The sequence below is a fragment of the Mobula hypostoma genome, chromosome X2, assembly GCF_963921235.1.
Source record: "Mobula hypostoma chromosome X2, sMobHyp1.1, whole genome shotgun sequence".
Taxonomy (NCBI): domain Eukaryota; kingdom Metazoa; phylum Chordata; class Chondrichthyes; order Myliobatiformes; family Myliobatidae; genus Mobula; species Mobula hypostoma.
The window spans coordinates 7,991,490-8,013,941 of NC_086129.1; the positions used below are offsets into that span (position 1 = coordinate 7,991,490).

The window sequence follows — 22,452 nt, forward strand, 5'->3', positions numbered from 1 at the left end:
CTTGCCACTGGATCCAGATGAGAATTGGGAAGAGAGAGTGAGGCTGATGCTGCGCAATTCTCCCTCACTTAAATCCAAATCACACGCTAGTCTTGACACCATCATAATGGTGTCGAGGTCCTCATCGACGTCAACGATGGACGAACAAAGAAAAAACCTACCACCCTATCAGCCTCCGCACTCAACACATTGTCCTCCACAACTTCTGTGATCTCTAAAGGGACCCCAACTTCCCTGTTGCTTTCTGTGGAGATTGCTCCCTTTGTCCATTTGTCCCTCCCTACCAATCTCCCTCCTGGCACTTATCCCTGCACGGTGTGGCCTAAGTGCCACACCTGCCCATTCAGCTCCCCCCCACCTCCACTCAGGGCCCAAACAGTCCTTCCAGGTGAGGCAACACCTCACCTGCAAATCTGCTGGGGTCGTTATTGTGTCCGGGATTCCTGGTGCGGTCTCCTCTCTACATTGGTAAGACCCACCATAAGTTGGGGGACCACTTTGTCGAGCACCTCCACACCATCTGCCACAAGCGGGACTTCCGGGTGGCCAAATATTTTAATTCCTATTCCCATTCCCATTCTGACATGTTGGTCCATGGTCTCCTCTCATGTCACGATGAGGCCACCCTCAGGGTGGAGGAGCAACACCTTATATTCCGTCTGGGTAGCCTCTAATGTGATGATATGAATATCGATTTCTCCTTCTGGTGAACAAAATTCTGTAATTCCACCCCCCCCATTCCTCACTGACCTTTCACTTCTTCTCACCTATTACTCCCCCCCCCCCGGGTTCCCACCTCCTTCCAATTTTCCCTATTGTCCACTCTCCCCCCCCCATCAGATTCCTTCTTCTCCAGCCCTTGACCTTTCCCTACTACCTGGCTTCACCTGTCACCTTCCAGCTAGTCTCTCCCCCCGCCCCCCCGCCACCTTTTTATTCTGGCATCTTCCCCCTTCCCCCCTCTCAACCCCATGTGTCCACTGTTTACCCCTTTTCTATAGAAGCTGACTGACCTGCTGAGTTCCTCCAGCATTGTGTATGTGTGAATTTAAAAACAATATTGGATGGTCGTGCCTGTGCCTTAGAACATTGATAGTCAGAAGTGAAGAAGTATTTTCTGGTAGCAGATGATTCAAACCAGTCTTCTCTCGTTTCGATCGCCAGGATAGGAGCCCACAACTAAAAGAAGAGGGGAAGGATTTAAAAGGAACTGTGTTTCACACAGAGAAAGGGATAGAGACAAATCAGACAGTTAGAAGGCATTGGTTGAACAACCGCACGGGCGGAACATAGAACTGTACAAACCCTTTATCCACCATATTGTGCACTGACCCTTCTCGATCTGCTCAATGTAACCCTTCCGTGCAGCATAGCCTTTCGGTTTTCTTTCATCCATGTGCCTATCCAAGACTGCCCCTAATGTATCTGCTAGGAAAGGTGTGGAGAGAAACAGGCTAAATGCAAACAAAAGCGAGGAGTCAGTAAGGCAGTCTGGTCGGCAGGGATTACAGGACTACTGTTCCCAGCGTACCCCGCGCCCGGAATACCTACTCTCGCGAGATTTGCGGAGGGAAAGCCATTTTGTCGACGGACGGTGAGTTGGGTGGCCCGGGGGGTGAGCTGGTAGCGAGAATTTCTGTGGTTTCAAAGGGCGTTCGCTGTGGTTCTGCTTGGCTCGGCTCGGCTCGGCTCTGCTCTGCCCTGCCCTGCCGGCTGGGGCTATGGCTAGGTTGCTAATGAGTGCAGTTTGGCCGCAGCAGCCGAGCCTTGGTTGGTGGCTGGGTATCTCCCTCTTCCTATTGTGCTCGTTTCAATCTTAATTTAACACAATGCCAGTCCCATTCCTAAATATCCCCAAACTGTATGAACACCCCAGTCCGTATAAATATCCCCAAAGTGTATGAACACTTCCAGTCTGTATAAATAGCCCCAATCCCCGCCTAGTCCGTATAAACACCCACAGACCATATAAACACCCCCAGCCCGTGTAAGTACCCCCAAATCCGTATAAGCACCCCCAATCTGTATAAGGATCAAGGAAAACCTACATTGGGGGAGATCAAGGGCAGGATCGAAAGAGCCCTGTGTGGTGGAGATCAGGTGCAGGATGGAGGGAGCACTGTGGTGGCAGAGAGCAGGGGCAGGATCGAGGTAGCCCTGTGTTAGTAGATAGTGGTTGCAGGATCGTGGGAGCCCTGCGTTGGTAGAGGGCAAGGTCAGGATCGAGGGATACCTTGTTTGCAGAGATAGGATGCAGGATCAAGGGAGCCCTTGTTGGTAGAGAGCGGATGCAGGATCGAGTGAGCCCTGCGTTGGTAGAGAGCAGGGTCAGGATCGAAGGATACCTTGTTTGTAGAGATAGGGTGCAGGATTGAGGGAGCCCTTGTTGGTAGAGAGGAGGGGCAGGATCGAGGTAGCACCGTGTTAGTGGATAGTGGGTGCAGGATCGAGAGAGCCCCGTGTTGGTAGTGAGCAGTGTCCGGATCGAGGTAGTCCCGTGTTGGAAGTGATCAGGATCGAGGGAGCCCTTGTTTGTAGAGATTGGCTGCAGGATTGAGGGAGCCCTTGTTGGCAGAGAGCAGGGTTAAGATCGAGGGAAACCATGTTTGTAGAGAGCGGATGCAGGATCGAGGGATCCCTTGTTGGTAGTGAGCAGGGTTAGGATTGAGGGAGCCCCGTGTTAGGAGTGAGCAGGGTGAGGATCGAAGGAGCTCTTGCTTGAAGAGAGCGGGTGCAAGATCGAGGGAGCCCTGCATTGGGAGAGAGCAGGGTCAGGATTGAGGGAGCCCTTGTTGGTAGAGAGCGGATGCAGGATCGAGGGAGCCCCGTGTTGGTAGAGGGCAAGGTCAGGATCGAGAGAGCCCCATGTTGGTAGATAGTGGGTGCAGGATTGAGGGAGCCCTTGTTGGTAGAGAGCAGGTATATGAGGGAGCCCAGCATCATCAGCAATCAGTACTATAAGTGATGTTTTAAGGGGAGGATGTGGCATTGTCATATGGTATGTTAAGCTGAGACCCATTTACCGTATTGTGTGGATGTAAAAGGTGTCGTGGCTCTGTGTGAACAAAGGAAGTACTCTTTGGTTAGCTCCACGGTCCTCAGTCAGCACCAATAATCAAGTTTGTCTGATCATCATTACATTATAGTTTGTGGGAGCTTGTTCTGCAGAATAGCTTTGGGTTGGTTGGAGAGGTGCAGCTACCGTATGAATTCCGGCCCTTTCTTAGTCACCCACCCTACCCTTTCTGAAAAGGTTGCCTGAAGAAGGGGTCTCAGCTTGAAATGTCGACTGTCCATAGATGCTGCCTGACCTGCTGAGTTCCTCCAGCATTTTGTGTGTGTGTGTGTTGCTCTGGAATTCCAGCATCTGCAGAATCTCTTGTGTTTGTCCAGAGGCAGTGAGTTTGGAGTCAGTGAGAGGAATGGGGAAATTAAGTAGTTAACATCACAGTTATCAATTGGAAATGAAAAGGTTGAGTGGGGGTAAAAGGCCCAAGTTATTTTTCAGCATGTTGATTGTTTTGTCTGTCTGCTTGCACCAACGCTTGTGACTGACAAATTGCTCTGGTGGTGTTTTTCTTTACAAGTACCACTCACGTATAGCCGTTTCTGGTGTGTGCAAGTGCACATGTATCCACATCAGTGTTAAGTTTATTCTGAGAGGGCTGGTACTTTGTTTCACGCTGCTACTTGTATTTATTTGTCTTTCTCTTTGAACTACTTGTTAATTTTTATACAAGTGCATGTCCAGACCAGCAAAATACGTGGGAGGTTTGTAACAACATCTGAAATCGGTGATTATCTACTTTTGTTTTGTCAGGAGAACGTTGGTTGCCAGAAGGTGTTGGAAAAAATATTAGATGTCTAATTTTAATACTCCAATTGCTTAGTTGCAATCATGAACCCAGAGATTTGGGATAGTGATGGTGGTTCTACTTCGGAGTCAAGTGATTTACCAAATATAGTTTCCTCTGACGAGGTGAGTAATGATGAAAAGACTGAATGCACTATTTTCCTGATAAAAGTGCATTTCATTTACGGTTCCACTGTAACTACTACCACAATCGTGACTTTTTAGATTGTTTAAGTATTAGTGAATAATGACAAGGTTCCTGCTATGGAGATCCCCAAAATCTCTTAAGTGTGGATCTTTAAACAACAGAAGATTATTAGTATATGGTGTGTGATTTCAGTCACACTAGCTATATACAATGGCATGCAAAAGTTTGGGCATCCCTGGTCAAAATTTCTGTTACTGTGAATAGTTAAGCGAATAAAAGATGAACTGCTTTCCAAAGGGCATAAAGTTAAAGATGACACATTTCTTTAATATTTTAAGCAAGAAAACTTTTTTATTTCCATCTTTTATAGTTTCAAAATAACAAAAAAGGAAAAGGGCCCGAAGCAAAAGTTTGGGCACCCTGCATGGCAGTATTTAGTAATGCCCCCTTTGGCAAGTATCACAGCTTGTGAATGCTTTTTGTAGCCAGCTAAGAGTCTTTCAATGCTTGTTTGGGGGATTTTCACCCATTCTTCCTTGCAAAAGGCTTCTAGTTCTGTGAGATTCTTGGGCCGTCTTGCATGCACTGCCCTTTTGAGGTCTATCCACAGATTCTCGATGACGTTTAGGTCAGGGGACTGTGAGGGCCATGGCAAAACCTTCAGCATGTGCCTCTTGAGGTAGTCCATTGTGGATTTTGAGGTGTGTTTAGGATCATTATCTTGTTGTAGAAGCCATCCTCTTTTCATCTTTGGCTTATTTACAGACGGTGTGATGTTTGCTTCCAGAATTTGCTGGTATTTAATTGAATTCATTCTTACCTCTACCAGTAAATGTTCCCCGTGCCACTGGCTGCAACACAAGCCCAAAGCATGATCGATCCACCCCCATGCTTAACAGTTGGAGAGGTGTTCTCTTCATGAAATTCTGCACCCTTTTTTCTCCAAACATACCTTTGCTCATTGTGGCCAAAAAGTTCTATTTCAACTTCATCATTCCACAGGACTTGTTTCCAAAATGCATCAGGCTTGTTTAGATGTTCCTTTGAACCTTTTGAATAGAAATTTTTTGGCCGCAATGAGCAAAGGTATGTTCGGAGAAAAAAGGGTGCAGCATTTCATGAAAAGAACACCTCTCCAACTGTTAAGCACGGGTGTGGATCGATCATGCTCTGGGCTTGTGTTGCAGCCAGTGGCACGGGGAATATTTACTGGTAGAGGGAAGAATGAATTCAATTAAATACCAGCAAATCCTGGAAGCAAACATCACACCGTCTGTAAAAAAAAAAGTCGAAGATGAAAAGAGGATGGCTTCTACAACAGGATAATGATCCTAAACACACCTCAAAATACACAATGGACTACTTCGAGGCGCAAGCTGAAGGTTTTGCCGTGGCCCTCACAGTCCCCCGACCTAAACATCATCGAGGATCTGTGGATAGACCTCAAAAGAGCAGTGCATGCAAGACGGCCCAAGAATCTCACAGAACTAGAAGCCTTTTGCAAGGAAGAATGGGCGAAAATCCCCCAAACAAGAATTGAAAGACTCTCAGCTAGCTACAAAAAGCATTTACAAGCTGTGATAATTGCCAAAGGGGGTGTTACTGCCATGCAGGGTGCCCAAACTTTTGCTTCGGGCCCTTTTCCTTTTTTGTTATTTTGAAACTGAAAGATGGAAATAACAGTTTTCTTAAAATATTAAAGAAATGCATCATCTTTAACTTTATGTCTTTTGGAAATCAAGTCATCTTTTACTCGCAGTAACAGAAATTTTGATCAGGGTGCTCAAACTTTTGCATGCCACTGTACTGACTTCCTGCTGTTTGTTATGATCATCTCATATAGTGTTGGAAATGTGCAGTGGAGCTGTTTTTGAAATGTGTTTTTAAAAAAAAGCCAGGCCAAGAAAATAGATAAAATTTCACAACTTTATTGGCACTTAGCCTTGCAAATGGAACAAGTGCTCCTCCCTCAGTCTCATTCAGGACCCCAAACAGTCTTTCCAGGTGAGGTGACACTTCATCTGTGAGTCTTTTGGGGCTATATTCTGTGTCCAGTGCTCCTGGTGTGGCCTCCGATATATTGGTGAGACCCGATGTAGATTGGGAGACCATTTCGCCGAGCGCTCTGCTCCGTCCGCCAAAACAAGCGGGATCTCCCAGTGGCCACCCATTTTAATTCCATTTCCCATTCCCTTTCCAATATACCCATCCATGACCTCCTCTACTGACGTGATGAAGCTACACCCAGGTTGGAGGAACAACACATGTTCCATCTGGGTAGCCTCCAACCTGATGGCATGAGCATTGATTTCTCAAACTTCTAGTAATGCAACACCCCCCCACCTTCACCATTCCCCATCCCCTTTTCCCTTTCTCACCTTATCTCCTTGCCTGCCCACTGCCTCCCTCTGGTGCTCTCCCCCCCCCACCCTTTCCTTTCTCCCATGCCCTTTTGTCCTCTCCTATCAGATTCCCCCTTCTCCAGCCCTGTATCTCTTTCACCAATCGACTTCCCAGCTCTTGCTTTACTCCTCCCCCTCCCAGTTTCACCTGTCACCGGTGTTTCTCCCCTCCCTTCCCCTCCCTCCACTTTTTAAATCTACTCCTCAGACTTTTTTGTCCAGTCCTGCCGGAGGATTTCGGCCGGAAACGTTGACTACTTCTGTGGGTCCACCGTGGTCCAGAGGAGTGCTGTTTCATTTGGTTGTGCTTATGTGCAGTCAGGTGGTATAAGCTTAAACTCAAAGGTGCTCAATAATTCTTTTTAAATTATAAAAACTTTATTTAATTTATTGGATTCTTCCCATTAACCTGATCAAAAAGACTGTTAAATGTTGCTGATTTTCATTGTGTTTGAAAGACAAGTTCCTTGCTCTTCATTGTAGTAAACAAACATTTGCTAAGCAGCCAATTTAATACTGTTAAATTTGTAAGTCTTTTATTATTCCCCCTGAGATGTTAAAAATTCCATCCAGTCATTGTGATTCAATATATTCAGTTTATTGGAGTTGCAAGTTTTTCAGCTTCTGCAGCTATTGATGAATTGTGCTTTGTTTTCTAGAGTTTTTAATTAGTGGAATTAGCTGACTAGAAAATATCCAATTCTTTCATTCATTGCTTTGGTACACACGTGCTATATTGTTATTTGATTGAATACAAGAAATAGCAGCAGATTCAGAACCAGGTTTAATGCCACTGGTGTCTGTTATGAAATTTGTTGTTTTGCCGCAGCAATACATTCCAGTACATAACTATAAATTTTAAATTGAAATAAAAATCATACACACATGTGTGTATAAAAATAAGTAGTGTAAAAAGAGAGCGCAGAAACCAGTGAGATATTCATTATTCATCAGGAGTCTGATGGTGAAGGGCAAGAAGCTGTTCCTAAAAAGTTGAGTGTGTGTCTTCAGGCTCCTGTACCTTCTCCTTGATGGTAGCGATGAGAAGAGGGAATGTCCTAGCTGATGGAAGTCTTTCATGATGGATGCCGTCTTTTTGAGGTATCGCCCTTTGAAGGTGTCCTGGACACTGGGGAGGCTCGTGTCCGTGATGGAGCTGGCTGAGTTTACAACTCTCTGCAGCTCTTTCCGATCCTGTCCAGTGGACCCTCCATACCAGATGATGATGCAACCAGCTAGAATGCTCTCCACGGTACATCTGTAGAAAGTTGTGAGTCTTTGATGACGTATCAAGTCTCCTCAAACTCCTAGTGAAACACAGCCGCTGGTACGGCTTCTTTGTAATTGCAGTTGGCCCAGGGTAGAGCATCAGAGATGGTGACACTCAGAAACTTGAAACTGCTCACTCTTTCCATTGCTGATCCTTTGATTTCCCCTTCCCAAAATCCAGAATCAATTCCTTGGTCTGACTGACGTTGAGTGCAAGGTTGTTGTTGTGACACCACTCAACCAGATGATCTATCTGTCTCTTGTACACCTCCTTGTCACCATTTGAAATTCTGCCAACAATAGTTGTGTTGCTGGTAAATTTGTGGGTGGTGTTTGAGCTGTGCAGTATGTATGACCACTGAAATACAGTCCCTGTGCTGTTCTGTGTTTTAAGCCTGATGTACTAAGCTGATTTGCCACAGTTTTACATAGCTACCAGTCCTGCAAGTGAATCTGTCTTAGGTTTATCTGTTGACTGAGAAGAAAATTTGAAAATTTCACGATGCTTAGTCATGAAATGGCTGCATACCTCCATCCTAACTGGCTTATTATATTTGCTGGAGTCAGTTGTCCAGCCATTTGTTTATTTAAGAGTTCCCGATTGCAAAAGTGGATTCTAGCTTTAGACCTATTGTGCTGCATGAATTGATCATTCTGTGACACGGAATGCGTAGATTTGCTTGAACCATTGCATTGTGATTGCAGGAATTGAAACCGTGGTTCCCTCCATTTAAACCTGCACAGTTAAGCTATGAAGGTAAGACAACTCTGGGAGTGGTGCCCAAATACCAGTAACGACAAAGCTGCTAGTTTTAAAGGTAGCCCCTTTCCCCTGCTCTGCTTTTCTGTGTATGTGTTGCTTTGCCTGAGCTAAGCTTGCTACTTCCCTATGACAGAGTGATGATTGAGAATGCAGAAGCAAGCTGTGAGCTCAGCTACTTTCCACATGATATAATGCTATACTGACTTCCTGAAGATATAAAGTGTGGCACTGTAAAGATTAATATTTGTGACCAGACCATTCAAGTATGGAGCTAAATGCATGCTTCTACATTAGTGTGACAGTTGTGTGAAACCAACCATGGGCTGTTATCGGGCAGCGGGGGGAAGGTGATGGCTTTTCAAGTTAACTAATTTTATTTATTTCTATTGGCTTGATTCCATTGAGCTTTTGTGACAAATCAGAACAGAATAGAACTTGCTCAAGACAAGGAGATTGTGGTGCTACTCCAGTCTGTGCAAAGCAGTATTTACAACGCATGCGGAATGGCTTAATTAAACAAAATTGCATATTTACAGGCAAGTGATTTTGATAGGGTATCCAGTTGCAGTTTTCTTTCTGAAGGTGCATGTCCTTGATTGCAGTTCTGATCCCAAAGCGATGGTGTTACCTGAGGACGTCGGTTTTGAAGAGGTATTGTCACATTGTGAAGGTCCAACTACTGAGCCCCATTCTCTTCGGTCGGCCTTACACGGACGAACTATACAGGAGCTGGGCTGTCCAAGCAGAGCTCATCCAGCATGAGGAGTAAGTTCAATCTGATGAACAGAAACAGCACGGTTAACAGGCCCTTCGGCCCGACCAATCAACACTCCATCTTTGTAATGTGGGAGGGAACCGGAGGAATTCCACCCATTCCCAGGGAAAATGTATAAACTCCTTACAGACAGCAGCGGGAAATGAACTGGGGTCACTGGCACTGCAAGGCGTTATGCAAACTGCTACACTACTATGTCACACCCCCTCAGAGTAATTTCAGGAGCTTGGTAGCTAATAAAATAAATCAATCCATTTAAACATCCATTACAGTCAAACTCAGAGTTAGCATTCCACCAGACCTTTTCAGATTTGAATTATAACATGTGCCTATTACTTCTCAGTGAAAGATTCAAAAATAATAACACTCCAAACTGGAAAATAATGATGTAAACACAGAGTAATACAGATGCTGAAATTTTGAATTAAAATACAATACCAAGACAGTGGAATATAATGATGTAAACACAGAGTAATACAGATGTCTGAGGGCTTGTTCTGGGCTTCATCTCTGTTGGTCAGAGGGCCTGTTCTGGGCTTCATGTCTGTGTGTCTGAGGGTCTGTTCTGGTCTTCATGTCTGTGGGTTTGAGGGTCTGTGTATCTGTGGGCCTGTACTGGGCTTCATGTCTGTGTGTCTGTGGGCCTATTCTGGGCCTCGTCACAGGGTCTGTTCTGGGCCTCATGTTTGACTGTATGAGGGGTCTGTTCTGGGCTTCATGTCTGTGTGTCTGAGGGTCTGTTCTGGTCTTCATGTCTGTGGGTTTGAGGGTCTGTGTGTCTGTGGGCCTGTACTGGGCCTCATGTCTGTGTGTCTGTGGGCCTGTTCTGGGCTTCATGTCTGTGTGTCTGAGGGTTTTTTTCTGGGCTTCATGTCTGTGTGTCTGAGGGTTTTTTTCTGGGCTTCATGTCTGTGTGTCTATTCTGGGCCTCGTCTCTGAAGTTCTGTTCTGGGCCTCATGTCTGTGTGTCTGAGGGCCTGTTCTGGGCTTCATGTCTGTGTGTCTGAGGGCATGTTTGAGGCTTCATGTCTGAGTGTCTGTTCCGGGTTTCATGTCTGTGTGTCTGTGGGCCTATTCTGGGCCTCGTCTCTGTGAGTCTGTTCTGGGCCTCATGTCTGTGTGTCTGAGGGCCTGTTCTGGGCTTCATGTCTGTGTGTCTGAGGGCATGTTCCGGGCCTCATGTCTGTGGGTTTGAGTACCTGTTCTAGTCTTCATGTCTGACTGTCTGAGGGTTTGTTCTGGGCTTCATGTCTGTATGTGTGAGGGCATGTTCTGGGCTTCATGTCTGTGTGTCTGTGGGCCTGTTCTGGGCCTTATGTCTGTGCGTCTGAGGGTCTGTTCTGGGCTTCATGTCTGTGTGTGTGAGGGCGTGTTCTGGGCTTCATGTCTGTGTGTGTGAGGGCATGTTCTGGGCTTCATGTCTGTGTGTCTGAGTGTCCGGTCCTGGCTTCATGTCTGACTGTCTGAGAGTCTATTCTGGGCTTCATGTCTGTGTGTCTGAGTACCTGTTCTGGTCTTCATGTTTGATAGTCTGAGGGTCTGGTCTGGGCCTAATGTCTGTGTGTCTGAGGGTTTGTTCTGGGCCTCATGTCTGTGTGTTGAAGGTCTGTTCTGGGCTTCGTGTCTGTGTGTCTGAGGGCCTGTTCTTGGCTTCATCTCTGTGCGTCTGAGGGCCTGTTCTGGGCTTCATGTCTGTGCCTCTGAGGGTGTGTTCTGGGCTTCATGTCTGTGTGTCTGAGGGCATGTTCAGGGCCTCGTGTCTGAGGGCATGTTCAGGGCCTCATGTCTGTCTGAGGGTCTGTTCTGCGCTTCATTTCTATGTGTCTGAGTGTTTGTTCTGGGCTTCATGTCTGTGTATCTGTGGGTCTGTTCTGGGCCTCATGTCTGTGTGTTTGAGGGCATGTTCCGGACCTCATGTCTGCGGGTTTGAGTACTTGTTCTGGTCTTCATGTCTGACTGAGGGTTTGTTCTGGGCTTCATGTCTGTGTGTCTGAGGGTTTGTTCCGGACCTCATGTCTGAGTGTCTGTTCTGGGCTTCGTGTCTGTGGGCCTATTCTGGGCCTCGTCTCTGTGAGTCTGTTCTGGGCCTCATGTCTATGTGTCTGAGGACATGTTCCGGGCCTCATGTCTGTGGGTTTGAGTACCTGTTCTGGTCTTCATGTCTGACTGTCTGAGGGTTTGTTCTGGGCTTCATGTCTGTGTGTGTGAGGGCGTGTTCTGGGCTTCATGTCTGTGTGTGTGAGGGCATGTTCTGGGCTTCATGTCTGTGTGTCTGAGTGTCCGGTCCTGGCTTCATGTCTGACTGTCTGAGAGTCTATTCTGGGCTTCATGTCTGTGTGTCTGAGTACCTGTTCTGGTCTTCATGTTTGATAGTCTGAGGGTCTGGTCTGGGCCTAATGTCTGTGTGTCTGAGGGTTTGTTCTGGGCCTCATGTCTGTGTGTTGAAGGTCTGTTCTGGGCTTCGTGTCTGTGTGTCTGAGGGCCTGTTCTTGGCTTCATCTCTGTGCGTCTGAGGGCCTGTTCTGGGCTTCATGTCTGTGCCTCTGAGGGTGTGTTCTGGGCTTCATGTCTGTGCCTCTGAGGGTGTGTTCTGGGCTTCATGTCTGTGTGTCTGAGGGCATGTTCAGGGCCTCATGTCTGTCTGTCTGAGGGTCTGTTCTGTGCTTCATTTCTATGTGTCTGAGTGTTTGTTCTGGGCTTCATGTCTGTGTATCTGTGGGTCTGTTCTGGGCCTCATGTCTGTGTGTCTGAGGGCATGTTCCAGACCTCATGTCTGCGGGTTTGAGTACTTGTTCTGGTCTTCATGTCTGACTGAGGGTTTGTTCTGGGCTTCATGTCTGTGTGTCTGAGGGTTTGTTCCGGACCTCATGTCTGAGTGTCTGTTCTGGGCTTCGTGTCTGTGTGTCTGTGGGCCTATTCTGGGCCTCGTCTCTGTGAGTCTGTTCTGGGCCTCATGTCTATGTGTCTGAGGACATGTTCCGGGCCTCATGTCTGTGGGTTTGAGTACCTGTTCTGGTCTTCATGTCTGACTGTCTGAGGGTTTGTTCTGGGCTTCATGTCTGTGTGTGTGAGGGCATGTTCTGGGCTTCATGTCTGTGGGTCTGTTCCGGGCTTCATGTCTGTGTGTCTGTGGGCCTGTTCTGGGCCTTATGTCTGTGTGTGTGAGGGCATGTTCTGGGCTTCGTGTCTGTGTGTCTGAGGGTTTGTTCTGGGCCTCATGTCTGTGTGTCTGAGGGTTTGTTCTGGGCTTCATGTCTGGGTGTCTGTTCTGGGCTTCATGTCTGTGTGTCTGTGGGTCTGTTCCGGGCTTCATGTCTGTGTGTCTGTTCTGGGCCTTGTCTTTCAGGGTCTGTTCTGGGCCTCATGTCTGTGTGTGTGAGGGCAGGTTCTGGGCTTCATGTCTGTGTGTGTGAGGGCATGTTCTGGGCTTCATGTCTGTGTGTCTGAGTGTCCGGTCCTGGCTTCATGTCTGACTGTCTGAGAGTCTATTCTAGGCTTCATGTCTGACTGAGGGTTTGTTCTGGGTTTCATGTCTGTGTGTCTGAGTATCTGTTCTGGTCTTCATGTCTGACTGAGGGTTTGTTCTGGGTTTCATGTCTGTGTGTCTGAGGGCCTGTTCTGGTCTTCATGTCTGACAGTCTGAGGGTCTGTTCTGGGCCTCATGTCTGTGTGTCTGAGGGCCTATTCTTGGCTTCGTCTCTGTGCATCTGAGGGCCTGTTCTGGGCTTCATGTCTGTGCGTCTGAGGGTGTGTTCTGGGCTTCATGTCTGTGGGTTTGAGGGTTGATATGTCTGTGGGCCTGTGCTGGGCTTTCTCTCTCTGGCTCCGAGGGCCTGTTCTGGGCTTCATGTGTCTGTGTCTGAGGGCCTGTTCTGGTCTTCATGTCTGTGGGTTTGAGGGTCTGTGTGTCTGTGGGCCTGTACTGGGCTTCATGTCTGTGGGTCAGAGGGCCTGTTCTGCGCTTCATGTCTGTGGGTTTGAGGGTAGTTCTGGGATTCATGCCTCTTTGTCTGAGGGTCTGTTCTGGGCCTCATGTCTGTGTATCTGAGGGTCTGTTTTGGGCTTCGTGTCTGTGTGTCTGAGGGCCTGTTCTGGGCTTCATGTCTGTGTGTCTGAGGGCATGTTCTGGGCTTCATGTCTGTGTGTCTGACGGCCTGTTCTGGGCTTCATGTTTGTGTGTGTCTGAGGGTCTGTTCTGGGCTTCATGTCTGTGTGTCTGAGTGTATGTCCCAGTTTTATAAATTTGCCATTGAGTGTATATCACAGTTTTATAAATTTGCTACTGAATGTATATCACAGTGTTATAAATTGGCCACTGAGCATATATCACAGTTTTATAAATTGGCCACTGAGTGTATATCACAGTTTTATAAATCTTGCCTCTGAGAGTATATCACAGTTTTATAAATTGGTCACTGAGCGTATATCACGGTTTTATAAATTTGCCACTGAGCGTATGTCATAGTTTTATAAATTGGCCACTGAGTGTATAGCGCAGCGTTATAAGTTTCTTCTGTAGGTATTGAGTTCATGAAACTGATTTTTCCGTTTCTTGTAGTTATGGTGAGCTCCAAGACCTTGATCTCAAAACACTGAAGATCATTGATCTTTTGGAATCTGCACACAGAGCTCTGCTTGTTTATGCTGTAAGTTTCTAAAGCTCGGCCACATGACTTTTCCTCTTCCTGCTCTAATTGGTGACTTATCCTTTATTTTCAAATCGTTTTCCAGATGAAACGACCACTGCTAATCCAGTTTGTTCGTGTTGTTAATGAAAACCTTGTCCAGGTAAAACCAAACTTTGCATAAATATGTTCTAAGCATGGGATCTTCTACCTATTTAACAAGGCTCCCAAGTAAATTTGGTTGGGAGGTTAATTCCTTCTTTCAGGCTGGCCACAATCTCCAGATGTCGCCTCATGTCAATTATTATTTTCAACCCATTTTCTGGGAGGAATAGAGACTTCTTATTGTTTCTTCCTCTCTGAAATGTAACTTTCCTGGCTATTGAACACAAAACAAAAGGAAATTAACACAAAAAATTCTGCAGATGCAGGAAATCCAATGCTGGAGGAACTCAGCAGGTCAGGCGGCAGTGATGGAAATGAATAAAGTTGATATTTCAGACCGAGACCCTTCTTCAGGACTGGGAAGGAAGGGGGAAGATGCCAGCATAAAAATGTGGCGGGGAGGGGAAGGAGGACAACTGAAGACAGATGGGTGGGAAAGATAAAGTGGAAGGAATGTGACTGGAGAGGGGAGTGGACCATAGGAGAAAGGGAAGGAGGAGGGGACCCAGGCGGAAGTGATAGTTGGTGAGACTAGAGTGGGGAGGGGGAGGGAACTCTTTTTACTGTAAGGAGAGGACGGCATTATCATGACACATGAGGGGGCCATGGACTGACATGTCAGAATGGGACTGGGAATTGGAATTAAAATGTTTGGTCACCAGGAAGTTCTGCTTTTGGTAAATGGAGCAGAGGTGCTCAATGAAGTGGCCCTCCAATTTACAGTGGGTATTCATTCCTGTAAAATAGAAAATGTGGGTGCTGTGGAATAGAAAAGGTTCTTTGATTCAGAGGCTAACATTACAAAAAACAGTATTTTTATGACGTGTGTGCTTACCATTTCTAAAATGTAAGCTGATTCTTTTGTTCATGGAGAGGCTCTGAGCATTTTCTTTCTGAAAGTTAAAGGTTGGTTTCTTTTCAGTGTTCCACTTTGGAAGAGGCAACGAACATAGTAAAGCAGCAAACAATTTTTCGGGATGCCTGGAAGATGACAGTAGGAAATAAAACACAAGTGGCTGCAGTCCTCGCATTAACTGGGCTTCACTGTGAGTATTGCTTGTTGCTGCATAAGGTTGGATTCTGATGCTTCTTCTGAAGGCACGAACAAGGCATAAAACTTGTTCCTTGCTGCCGTTTTATTGTTACGTTAGCAAAGTCTAGAGATAAACAGAAAATTGGATTGATAACAGTTAACCAATAGGGTAACCAGATCTGTGTAATATGGCACCTTCCACTGGAACCAGGAAGTTCCCAGGAAAATACCGAGGCAGCTTTACAGTAATTACTGGAAAATTCACTGAACAATTATAAATACAAGCAAGCATATGAAAGTTAAACTACAAGGAAAATACAACAATTCCAAGCAACACATACAAAATGCTAGAGGATCTGAGCAGCTCAGGTGGTGGCAGCATCGATGGACAGTTCATGTTTCGGGCCAAGACCCTCCATCAAGACTGAAAAGGAAGGGTGAAGAAGGTGAGGACGAGGGGAAGAAGAACAACTGAGGAGCGCATGATCAAAGAGTCGTACAGCAGAAGGGGAGCAATGATGGGGGTCTCACTGAACTCTATTTGAAGCTTCTGTTTGGAGTCATTACTGGACGGGAGGATATTTTGTTAAAACCCAGGAGGATTTTTGCAGTGTTAGAACATAGAGCAGTGCAACACAACAATGTTGTGCTGAGCTAATTATTAATTGTGCTGAAAAATATTTAATTTGGATTGTTAATAATTTGAATTAAATGTTAGTTGGCAGGAAAGTGCAGTCCTGATTGGGCTATGCGAGGAATGTTGTGCTCCCTTGTGGTCGCCTCTTTATATGAAGTATGTAGAGATGTGTCCCGATGCTACCTGGTCTAGAGAGCATGGCTTATGAGGATAGGTTGAGTGAGCTAGGGCTTTTCTGTTTGGAGCGAAAGAGGATGAGAGGTCTTAGGTACATGTAAAGCAAAGATGCTTTCAAAGATAATGAAATGAAAAGTTTCTAAATATCACAAAGTACTATAAAGAGCAGCAAACAGTAAAAACAAAATCTAAATCAAATCAATATTTGGTGTGACCACCTTTCGCCTTTAAAACTGAAATCAATTCTCTTCGGTACACTGTTGTGCAGTTTTGTAAGAAAATTAGCTGGTAGGTTGTTCCAAGAATCTTGGAGAGTTGCCACAGTTCTTGGCTGTCTTGTTTGCTCTGTCTCTCGAGGTAATCCCAGACAACCTCAATGGGCTCACTTCTTTTTTTTTACCCCAGACTGCTAATTTTTTTTTGTTCTACCTGCTTGCGAATACGCCTGTCCTACAGTGGCTTTCAAACCCTCTAGGTCTGGGGAAAAAGAAGTCTCTGTGACTGCGACTGCCTCCGGCTGCTCTGCCGACATTATCGCCAATTTGGATCAGCACCGACATGTGATTATATCTGAACTTAAGTCCAAGTATAAGTCTTCTTTCAGTTCGTTGGAGTCAAAATTGGATCAAATTAATTCCAAAGTGGAGGATCATGCTGTATGTCTCTCTCATCTTGACTCAGAGACTGAAGATTTAAAATGTCATGTTCAGCAGCTGGAAGCCGTTTGTTCTAATTTGAGTGAGTATAACACTAAGTTAACCTCTAAAATAACTGATCTAGAAGCTCAGAGCAGAAGGCATAACCTATGAATCCTCGGTCTGCCAGAGGCTATCGAAAGTGGATCTCCTGTTGAATTTTTTTCTTCTTTACTTTGTGAGATTTTTGGGAAGGATACTCTTCCGACTTTACCCAAGTTAAACAGAGCTCACCATTCATTTCTGACCAAGCCCGAATGAGGCTCTAGGCCACACCTTGATATACTCTGTTTTCATCGATATCAGGTGAAAAACCTTTTGATTATGGAAGCACGTCGGAGAGGAAAATTGCATTATAAGGGTCATTCCATTTGTATTGTTGAAGATTACGCTCCTCAAGTTTTGAGGCTGCGCGCCGAGTGTTTCGAGACAGATATTTCAGATAAGAACAATGGCGCATGTACACCAACTTTAGTTGTCTGCTCACGAGTGCATGTACAAGTATATCATAACATCCCCCTTTTTATCAAAACAAAGAAAAGGAACAATTGTATTAACAATTAATCTCAATTTCTCTGAAGTCTGCTTTCCAGTATATTTTCATGGAATTAACTTTCAAAGCATTCATTAATCATGCCTTATGTCTCTTATGCCTGTCACAAATACATACCACTCATTATTTCCGTTTATATGAGCATATCTACAAAATATAAAACATACTAAAATTCGATTTTAACTTCAAACTACATAACCTCAAATAGGACATGGTCCTTCTTTGAGTATAAACATGATATTAAAATGCCAAATAGTGTCACAGACTTACTTTTCAATTTTTCATGCAATTATTCAATGTGGGACAAAGTCTTCTAGATATTGAGGCCTTTTCACTGTGCAGCCAGACTGAGTTTTTACTGTTTTGTCCAAATCCTGTTGTTTGTTGCATATTTCAACGTTTGTGTTGTGTCATTAGCCTCTGCTAGTGTTTGGCTGTGTGCATTTGATACGGTAGGCACACTGTGGTGATTGATCTCGGTTGTTTGACCTAGTTTTGCCTGTTCATATGTGATTAGCTTTTCAGACGGTTCCTCAGCCGTCTTTTGTAGATGTGTGTGATTACGTCGGTAGATCCCAGAAGGGGTTTGAACTACATATGAATGCTCATCAAGGCGCCGACACACAATTGCTTTCTCCCAATTCTTTTTACCTTGCACCAGGGGTTGCATGCGCACGGTATCCCTTTCGTTGAGCGGGGCAAGATCTTTGGCTGATTTGTTGTAATTGTCGGCCTGCTGCGGAACGCGTTGTTTCATACGCTCGCGTTCGCGTACAACTCTGGGTTCCAGTAAACTCGCTGTTGTAGGCAGGAGCGTGCATGTGTGGCGATTCATTAAACGCTGGGCAGGACTCGTGTTGAGCCCTTGCGAAGGTGTGTTGCAATGGTCTAGAAGTGCGAGGTAGGGATCTGCTCGCGATTTGTTGCTCTTTGTGAGGATCCGCTTAGCTGTTTTAACTGCTGATTCAGCTTTTCCATTCGCTCTGCTATTTCCAAGACTGCTACACAAGAGCTCAAAATCCCATTCTCGTGCAAATCTGTGTAACTCCGCTGACGTGTATTGTGGCCCATTATCACTAACCACTTGTGTTGGGCTACCACATCTCACAAAATGAGCCTTCAATTTGCGAATAACGGCTGCGCTGGCTGGTCGTATTGCATAGAAGTTCTACCTCGAAGAAATTGCTGTAGTAATCAACGGTGAAGAGGTACTCTTTTCCTTCGAATGTAAAGGGGTCGGTACCTATCTTTACCCGTGGCTGAGCAGGTACCTCATGACTCATAAGCAATTCTTTCTGCTGACTCATTTCATATGTGCAACAAATATCACATGTAGCAATATATTGCTTGATGTCATTGCTCATGCCTGGCCAAAAAAGACACTCACGTGCGTGTCTGAGGCATCCTTCTACGCCCAAGTGTGACGAATGACTTCTTTCCTTCATTTGCTTTGCGGTATGATGACACGCTCACCTTTGAAGATTGAGCCATCTTGGACTGCGAGCTCATCCCTATAGCTATAGTAAGATGTAAGTTGCTCTGGCAGCGTGTCACGTTCGCTCGGCCATCCACTGATGATTACGCGTTTCGACATCTGTAGTGTGTCATCTTTCGCTGTTTCTAAGCGAATCTGCTCTAGATGCTCATCGCGGATAGGCAGGTGAGATAGCATGTTGATTTCACCGAAGCTCTTCTCCTGGCCTGGAGTACCGCTAACTGCTCACGATAGCATATCCGCGAGGTGCATGAGCTTTCCTTGACAGTAGGTGATGTCCAAGTCATAGCTCTGCAGGCGAAGAAGCATTCCCTGTAGGCGCTTTGGTGCCTTCACCAACTGCTTCTTAACTATCATTTTGAGCGGCTTGTGATCACTGAGTACTCTTGTGAACCGGCCAAAAGTGTATTGATGAAAACGCTCAAGTGCGAGAACGATTGCGAGCATTTCCTTTTTGATCGCTGCATAACGTGTTTCTGTGTCCGTTAGCGCTCTGCTTGCGCATATGTGATCGGACGTCCATTCTGGAGGAGTGTTGCCCCTAGGCCTTTGTTGCTGGCGTCACATTCGATGGTTAGCTCTTCCTTAGAATTATAGTATGCTAGCACCGGTGCTTCGGATACCATCTGCTTGATCTTGGAGAGAGCGTTTTGCTGCTCAGCTGACCACTCCCATGCTACATCTGGCTTTGTCAGCTGTCTTATTGGCTCAAGGGTATCTGAGAGACTTGGTAGAAAACGGCTCAGGTAGTTGACAGATCCGATCAATCGCTGCACTGCTTGCACATCCGTGGGTGCTGGCATGTTGAGAACGTCAGCGACCTTTTTAGGATCAGACTGAAGTCCCTCACTTGTGATGAGATGCCCCAAAAAGGGTATCTCTGTCGCTCTGAAGACAGATTTGTTCTTGTTGAGCCTGATATGCTGCCCTGCACAACGCTGTAATAGCTGCTCAAGTTTCACATCATGATTGGTGATTGCCTTTTCCTGCGTTTCCCCTTTTCCGTACACCAGAATGTCGTCTGCGACGCAGATCACTCCCGGTAGTCCTTCCAGCACCTGATGCAGCCTGCACTGGAAGATCTCTTTTTTTTATATAATGTAATTTTTATTGAGTTTTCAAAAAGAATACATGAAAAGATAAAATCTACCCTCCCCCCCATATATAGTCCTACGTAAAAAGAAAGAAAAGAGAAAAAAAAAGAGCCGCCTGGGTATTGGAAGGTTTCCACATGCTCCATGGGATTCAAAATAAATTTGGTATAATTATTCGTTACTTTCCCCAAGGGACCAAGATCTTTATCGGAGCACTTAAATATGCCATCCTATCTTTTGTAAATAAGGGCGCCAAATATTCAAAAATGTTACATATTTATCTCTTAAATTATAAGTAATTTTTTCGAGTGGAAAAGAACTAGCCATTTCATTATTCCAACGATCCATACTTAAATACGAATCAGATTTCCAAGTAACTGCTATAGTCTTCTTAGAATACTGCCAATGCAATTTTTATAAATTCTTTCTGATATTTATTCAATTTAAGTTTCGGCTTTATCCCTTCAATATCACCTAATAGAAATAATACAGGGTTATGTGGAAGTTGAGTTCCAGTAACTTGTTCCAATAAGACTCTTAAATTTATCCAAAAGGGTTGAATTTTAAAACAAGACCAAGTAGAATGTAAAAAAGTACCAATTTCTTGATTACACCGAAAGCATTTATCGGATAGATTTGAATTTAATCTATTTATTTTTTGTGGTGTAATATATAATTGGTGTAAAAAATTATATTGTACTAATCTAAGTCGAACATTTATTGTATTTGTCATACTGTCAAGACAGAGTCTTGACCAATTTGTTTCATCAATATTAATATTCAGGTCTGTTTCCCATTTTTGCTTTGACTTATGGGTTCCTTGTTTAATTGTCTGTTCTTGAATCAAATTATACATACGAGAAATAAAATTTTTAATTTTCCCTTTTTGAATTAAAATTTCAATTTCATTAGGTTTTGGCAAAAACATTGTTTGACCCAGCTTACCTTTTAAGTAAGCCCTTAATTGAAGGTAACAAAAGAAAGTATTATTTGATATTTTATATTTATCCTTTAATTGTTCAAATGACATTAATATACCTCGTTCAAAACAATCTCCTATAAATTTAATCCCTTTTTGGTACCAATTATATAAAAGTTGATTGTCCATTGCAAAAGGAATAAGTCTGTTTTGGAACAAAGGTTTCTTTGCTAATAGAGATTTCTGTGTTTCATTATCAACATTTATCTTATTCCATAGATCAATCAAATATGTTAATATAGGAGATTCTTTCTTTTCCCTTATCCATTTAGATTCCCATTTATATATAAAATCTTCAGGTCTATTTTCTCCTATCTTGTCTAATTCTATTTTAATCCATGCTGGTTTTCGATCATCGAAGAAAGATGCAATAAATCTAAGTTGATTTGCTTTATAATAGTTTTTAAAGTTTGGAAGTTGTAACCCTCCTAACCCAAATTTACATGTCAATTTTTCCAATGATATTCTTGACATTTTACGTTTCCAAAGAAATTTTCTCACACATTTATTTAACTCTTGAAAAAACTTCTGTGGCAATTGTATTGGTAATGTTTGAAACAAATACTGTAATCTAGGAAATATATTCATTTTTACAACATTGACTCTACCTACTAATGTTGTTGGTAGTATCATCCATTTGTCAAAATCTTCTTGAATTTTTTTCAACAGTGGTAAATAATTAAATTTATATAAATTCTTTACATCATTATCAAGTCTTATACCCAAATACTTTATACCATTTACCGGCCATCTAAATTGGGTTACTAATCGACATTGACTATAGTCTCCTTTAGTAAGAGGTAAAATTTCACTTTTATCCCAATTTATTTTGTAACCTGATACCTTCCCATATTCATCCAATCTAGAAGATAATTTATGTAACGAATGTTGTGGGTTTGTTAAGTAGATCAAAACATCATTGGCAAAAAGATTAATTTTATATTCCTCCTGATTAACTCTAAAACCCATAATATCTGGATCAATTCTGATTAGTTCTGCTAATGGCTCTATCGCCAGTACAAATAAAGCAGGTGATAATGGACAACCTTGTCTAGTTGACCTTTTTAACTGGAATGGTGTTGAAATTTGAGAGTTTGTCACTACTTTAGCCTTAGGGTTAGAATTTAAAGTTTTAATCCAATTTATAAAAGATGTTCCTCACCCATATTTTTCTAATACTTTAAATAAAAATCCCATTCTAATCTATCAAATGCTTTTTCTGCATCCAAGGCTACTACTATACTCTTCTCGTCCCTTTTTTGTGCCAAATGAATTATACTGAGTAGCCGGGTTACATTATCTGCCAATTGTCTATTTTTAATAAATCCTGTTTGATCCATATGTATTAATTTTGGTAAATATTTAGATAATCTACTAGATAAAATTTTTGCTATTATTTTATAATCCGTATTCAATAAAGAAATAGGCCTGTATGATGTTGGTTTCATAGGGTCTCTGTCTTTTTTTGGCAATACTATTACAATCGCTGTTGAAAAAGATTCTGGAAGTTTATGTATTTTTTCTGCTTGACGTATTAGTTCCATAAAGAGAGGAAATAATAAATCTTTAAATTTTTTTTTATAAAATTCAGGTGGAAAACCATCTTCTCCTGGAGATTTATTACTTTGAAGTGATCCTAAAGCTTCTTCAACTTCTTTTAATGTAAAAGGCATATCTAATCCCTTCTGTTCTTCCAAATTCAATTTTGGAAGAGATATTTGTGATAAAAACCTTTCTATCTCATTGACATCATTTTGAGATTCTGATTGATATAATTCAGAATAGAAAT

The 22,452-nt window shown here is 43.8% G+C and overlaps 1 protein-coding gene across 1 annotated transcript in view; it reads left to right on the forward strand.

The window, feature by feature from the left end:
- The first annotated feature begins 1,534 nt into the window (after positions 1 to 1,534).
- LOC134341008 (uncharacterized) overlaps positions 1,535 to 22,452 on the forward strand; it is a 257,807-nt gene continuing 236,889 nt past the window's right edge. Inside the window, exons 1-7 of the mRNA XM_063038698.1 lie at positions 1,535 to 1,594; positions 3,821 to 3,979; positions 8,378 to 8,429; positions 9,038 to 9,200; positions 13,769 to 13,856; positions 13,942 to 13,998; positions 14,923 to 15,046. Coding sequence (XP_062894768.1) covers positions 3,899 to 3,979; positions 8,378 to 8,429; positions 9,038 to 9,200; positions 13,769 to 13,856; positions 13,942 to 13,998; positions 14,923 to 15,046 — 565 coding nt within the window. The 5' untranslated portion in view covers positions 1,535 to 1,594; positions 3,821 to 3,898. The remainder of the gene's footprint in view (positions 1,595 to 3,820; positions 3,980 to 8,377; positions 8,430 to 9,037; positions 9,201 to 13,768; positions 13,857 to 13,941; positions 13,999 to 14,922; positions 15,047 to 22,452) is intronic.